The sequence below is a fragment of the Cladophialophora immunda genome, assembly GCF_000835495.1.
Source record: "Cladophialophora immunda strain CBS 83496 unplaced genomic scaffold supercont1.68, whole genome shotgun sequence".
Taxonomy (NCBI): domain Eukaryota; kingdom Fungi; phylum Ascomycota; class Eurotiomycetes; order Chaetothyriales; family Herpotrichiellaceae; genus Cladophialophora; species Cladophialophora immunda.
Genome location: NW_015622608.1, coordinates 1 through 5,904, shown reverse-complemented (window position 1 = coordinate 5,904; position 5,904 = coordinate 1). Strand labels below are relative to the sequence as shown.

Here is a 5,904-nt window from a genome sequence, read left to right as displayed (position 1 = left end):
CCGACTGGAATGCGGTGCGGCGAGAGTTCGCAACAAGGCAGCACCACACACCAGTGATTACCTCAGTCGCAGAACTAGAACGGGAAACCGAAGCCATCATTCATCAAGTGAAACAGGCTTTGAATAGGCACACGCCAGTCCCACGGTGGTCACGATACATGAAGGCGTGGTGGGACGACGAGTTGACCACACTTAGGCACGAATACATAACCAGTCGAAACCAAGCCACCAATGCCCGCCGAAACAGGATCCATCGACCCGATTGCGAAGCCCAGACAAAGATCGCGCTACAGAACTTCCGGTCGGCAGTGAAAGAGAAGAAGAACCGGTATTGGCTAACCTTCTTAGAAGACACCAACAATGTGTGGAAAGCAGCCCGCTATCTTGCTCCGGACGCAACAGCGTTTGGCAACATCCCCATCTTAGTGGACGGGATAGTAGAGATTCATGAAGATCAGGAAAAAGGAGACTTGCTGTTGAGGACTTTCTTCCCGGCAACCCCAGTGATTCATCCCGACGCCCAACCAGACCAGGCCCCACGGAGCCAGCTCGCAGACAACCCTCACCTCACGGTGGCAGAGGTCGGCGACGCAGTCGGACGTATTCGCCCATGGAAAGCACCGGGTGTGGACAACATACCTAACGCCGCATGGCAAGAATTGTGGCCCGTCCTGGATAGGTGGATAGTGGCGATTTTCAATGCTTCACTTCAGCTGGGCCACGTGCCATCACCATTCAGGGTGGCCCGCATACTACCGCTGAGGAAACCAGGCAAGGCGGACTACACGCAGCCCAAATCTTATCGACCAATCTCCCTGCTGTCGACCCTGGGGAAGATCTTGGAGCTGGTTGTTGCTCGACGCCTGTCCTACTGGGCTGAAACTTACGGGCTGCTACCCAATAATCAGTTCGGAGCACGACCCCGACGTTCCTGTGAGCAGGCCCTGGTGATTCTGGTAGATAGGATCCGAGAGGCATGGCGGAAGCAAAGAGTCTTGTCCTTGGTCAGCTTCGACGTGAAAGGAGCATACAACGGAGTACCACACCAGGTGTTAACCACGCGGCTAAAAGCGAAGGGCATCCCGACTCAAGTGGTGGAGTAGGTGGCGTCCTTCTGCACGAAACGTTCCGCCACCATGATGGTGAATGGACAGGAATCAGACATTTCCGAGATCACCTACCCGGGCCTCCCGCAGGGCTCCCCACTGTCCCCGGTCCTCTACATCCTCTTCAACCCGGAATTGGTCGAGGAAGTCGTTGATGGTGACAAGGGAGCTCTTGGTTTTGTGGACGACTACACACATTGGGTTGTGAGTGACACGATTGATCAGAATATGAAAATACTGCAGTCGAAGGTGATACCACGGGCCTTGAACTGGGCTGCAAGAAGCGGAGCGACATTTGAAGACAATAAAACCACCTTGGTCCACTTCGTCCGCAACGCTCAGCTCAAGAAGATGGCACAACCCCTGCAAGCCCTGCGGGTTGGGACTGCTTGCGTGCCGCCGGTGCACTCGACGAAAGTGCTTGGGGTAACAATGGATAGCCAACTGACGTTCCGAGAACACCTTGCACAGGTGGCACACAAGGCATGGCACCGTGTTCGGATGCTGTCGAGACTGCGCGGCTTACGGCCGGGCGCTGTCCGCCAACTCTACCAGAGTGTCGTACTCTCGGGCTTGGATTATGCAGCATCGGCGTGGTATGCCCGCTACCTAGGTAGAGGTACACCGATGTTTATGCAGCGACTTGTCGTGCCAATTGAGCGATACGCCGCGAAAGTGATCACCAACTGCTTTCGGACCGTCTCGCATGAGGCTGCCTGCGCCGAGGCTGGCATCAAGCCCTCAGCGTCACGGCTAACGGACAGGATCTGGAAGTTCTGGGTTGACATCCACACACTTCCCCGAGACCATCTCGCGCGGAAGTGCCTCCTGCAAGAAGCTGCTGTGAGTGCTGCAACGGCGCACAGGGCACCCACAACACACATGGAAACCGCCCTTGGCGGGCGCATGTCTGGCTTGGAGGTGATTGACGCCTTCACCATAGCACCTTGGCATTCGGATCCCCGCTCAGTCGTCCACATTGCAGAAGATCGGGAAGAAAGCGCCACACGATGCACGGAAGCCCAAGGAAATGAACTACAGTTCTTTACAGATGCATCACAGAGGAACGGTTTGACCGGATATAGTGTGGTTGTCTGGATGGAAGGACAGGCCAAGAGCTGGAGACAGCGGACAATTGGGAGAGACGATCAGATGACGGTGCACACGGCCGAGTTGGCGGCTATCATGGAAGCTGTTGACGGGGCAGCATTTGCATTGACTAGGTCCAAGACATGGCGAAGTGCCACAGTCTATTCCGACAGCACAGCAGCGCTACAGACCATTGCCAATCCCGGACGACGAAGCGGCCAGCGGATAGTGCGACGAGTCCACGAAGTGATTCGAGACAGCCGTCTACAGGGACACGATATTCGTATTGCGTGGGTGCCAGGGCATTATAACATTGCGGGGAACGAGAAAGCTCACCAACTGGCGGCGGAGACAACCATACCAGGGAGGGCGGTGACCTCTGTACCGTGGCTGGACGTGATGTTCAAATCTGCCGCTCTTCGGCGGCCACCAATGACCGGGGTGAAGAGTCGACTTGAACGCCCTTGGAAGACCGGCAAACACCTCCGACAGGTCGATGCGGCCTTGCCAGGCGCACACGTCCGCGGGCTCTATGATACGCTCACCCGTCGAGAAGCCCAGATACTGGCTCAATTGCGGACAGGACACTCGAGATTACGAGGCTTTCTGGCGAAATTGGGTTTCGAAGAAAGCCCAGCGTGCGAATGTGGCGAGAGGGTGGAAACGGTACGCCATTTCCTGCTTCATTGCCCTCGCTACCAAGATCTGCGATCAGAGATGATGGAAGCGGCAGGAGACCGGTACGGGGATATATCGTATATGCTCGGGGGGAGATCGTGGAATCGCCGCCCTAACGGCTCATGGGTCGACGGGCCGGCCGCGACATGGACACCCAACTTGAAGATCGTCCGGGCGGTGATCAGATATGCGATGGCAACAGGCAGGCTGAGTGCAATGTGCGGGAATGAAAATGAGGCTGGCGGTGGAAGGTCGAGATAGGGGCTACGGAAACCTAACTGGCAAGATAGTCAAGGTAGGTCAAGGTAAGTATTATGCTTGGAGTGGGCTGTTGAATGAGTGTATGAACCCCGAGTGGCAAAGGGAAACATTCAGGAATTAGCTAGTAGTGGGGCTACATAGACACCTGTTCTGCACAGCCAATGGAATAAACTACAACTACAACTACAACTAAAGGTGAAGCCGCAATTGAAAACGCCGGTAGCAGACAAGAGCAAGAACCACGGGGCGGAAGCGCAAAAAAGGAAACTCAGGGGTCTTGGCAGAACAAAAAAGTCACGTGCTGATCAAGTCCGAGGCGCCGAAAAGCGAGATTCGGGCGCAGGGAATGGAGATCACTTTTTTGAATGGTACTTTTCCCGATTTCTTGCACAGTACGATATTGAGCGCAATTAGAATTTAATTCTGAGAAACTGAATTCCGGTCCTTAATACAAACACTCCCGAAGTCGCCCTTTCGCCCTTCTCGGGTGATGTATATCCGTCAAACCTGACTATCCCCCCTCCTCCCTTTTTGCGATCAGCCTCAATGGCCCGCGGGAATACCCGATGGAAAGAGCAGAACTAGGAGAAGAAGAAGGGTCACAGTCTCCAACAAAAAAACGGCGAAGGATGTAGATCCAGTCACGCCAAACATGTGGAAGGCCGCATGCGGCTGGGAAAGAATGGGAACGTTGTGGCTCATGATCTATGACGATTATGACAACTCCTGGATAGCTGGCATCCCCGACCACCTAGCAGCCGACATGCGCAGAACCCCCCAGTTAGTGGTCCCAAGCAGGAAACAACCTCCAACGAGAAGGAATACAGGTATGTTTGGCTTGATCGGGGTCAACAAAAGGACCGCGAAGACCCCCAGACAGGAGGCAAGTACCGCGCATAGCGACATCATGAAGAGATTTGAGCTATTTCGGCCCTCTCTGTCGACCACCTTCTCCAGTTTTCCTGCGCGGAAAGTGTTCAGCGCCAGACGTGCTACCACGCGCCGCGAAGCTTCGGAAAGAAGCTGCGGGAGTTCCGGTGGTCCGAGTCGTGCGTGGCTTTGAGAATAACGTTCCCGCTTGACGTTCAGCCCTTGGTGTTCAGATGGGCCAGGTGAGGCAGGGGTCTCATCGAAGACAGTAAGGGCATTTCCCCAATCGGTTTGTCACACATCCCGAGGCATCTCGGTGATAGACTTTTCAATTGGGGGAGTGCCATACTCAGGAGCCGCATATCGCCCGCGACTTGGACTATGTAAGACACTAAAAAACAGCCCCAGCGAAGGAAGCTAGGCCAAGGGTTCAGACCATGAATCTGTACATCCTCAATGTTGATCAACTCTTTTAATCCAACCATTTCTTTTAATTTCAATGAGTCATCCACAGTCCAACTAGGGCGTTCGGTAAGGCCAGTGTCCAAGCGACGGACTATGGGTGGGATAGCGTTAGGACGAACCTAAACCTCTCAGTTCGCCGTCACGGACAAAGCTTTGAGTGACAGTGAGGAAGCACCTTAGTTCCGATTGAACTTATACGTGCCTTTGCACCACTAACAATCACGGGTGATAGGTTCTCACATCCGTGATATCAAAGCGCCTAGGTCGGAGTGGACAACGATACTATGCAAAAGATGTCAGGGCCGAAGTCCGTAAATTCTGGGATGATCAATCCACCCTCCCAGATAACTAGTCGGACAACGTCAAAAGAAGACAGGATACAAGATGTCGGAGCCTTCGTGAGGGGGAAGGAGGAAAGAATTCGATAAGGCAGTGGAAAGCCTCGAAGCGACGAAGCAAAACATCCCCAATCATATCAAAACCGCATGGGAAGAAGAAACCTACGCTCTGCAGAGACACCATTGCAAGTGGAGGAATTCCGTGCCTGTAGAAGGATCCCAACGGAGGACACTAAGATAATTCGGGGTACTTTATTTTCAGTACGAATAAATTCGAGGTGTGATTTCATGCTGGGAAGTATTGGACCACCTCCTACTCCCCACATACTCAATCCAGTTTCCGAGAGGCGGTATTGACTGCAGATATGCATGGCCACCAAGGCGAGCAATTTTCTACTACCCCGTCCTTATCTAAGTCACAAGGACTCTTGTGTTTGAGGGGCGTCTACAGAAAGTGTTCTGCTCAATAGCCGGCCGTGTCATAGTTATAGACAGCGTACTATGAAACTCAAACTCGTAAATTGTCCCTAAATACAACTGCCCTGTGGAGATTCATCGTGTGTTATCTCGGACACTGGCATAACTCGAGGCGCGCCACATGTAGACCGCCAACGAGGACACCATGAACCCCTTTTTTGTACCGAATGGTGAAACTTCCCGCGTTATGAAAGCGATAGACCTAAGCCTGTCAGAGCTAAAAGGAGAAAAGCAGACCACGGAGACAAACCACATCGGTTGGATAGGAGCTTGTAAAGTATTGGATTTGGCTAGGTTTATCTTCACAAGGGATACGTTGAGAGCATCAAAAGAAGATAGTTAAGTAAATGGGAAAGGCCTAGAACTAGGAGCGCTCAGAGACCATTGATTCATATGGGATGTTCGAGGTATTGTGCCCGAAAACGTAGCGATTTCATTATCCCCAGAGATTCAACAGCGTCTGGGAAATTATTTGGAATGAATTAACTTAGTTACCGTATCTAATACATCATCATAGCCTAAGGTGATACATAGATTATATTACCTTATAGCAGATGGGCGGGCGGTCCTCGCTCCACTCAAAGTTTGAAGCTTTTTTAAGAAAGAAAGACAAAAAAAAA

The 5,904-nt window shown here is 52.6% G+C and overlaps 1 protein-coding gene across 1 annotated transcript; it reads left to right on the top strand.

The window, feature by feature from the left end:
* The first annotated feature begins 3,526 nt into the window (after positions 1 to 3,526).
* PV07_12695 (uncharacterized protein) lies at positions 3,527 to 4,528 on the top strand. Its single transcript, XM_016400245.1, has one exon. It carries the CDS (start codon positions 3,787 to 3,789, stop codon positions 4,195 to 4,197), a length of 411 nt encoding a protein of 136 aa, XP_016242109.1. The 5' UTR covers positions 3,527 to 3,786; the 3' UTR covers positions 4,198 to 4,528.
* The last annotated feature ends 1,376 nt before the right edge of the window (positions 4,529 to 5,904 follow it).

What these genes read in the sequence shown, in the direction of transcription:
- PV07_12695 (XM_016400245.1), top strand. Translation starts at nt 3,787, where the DNA reads ATGTGGAAGGCCGCATGCGGCTGGGAAAGAATGGGAACGTTGTGGCTC.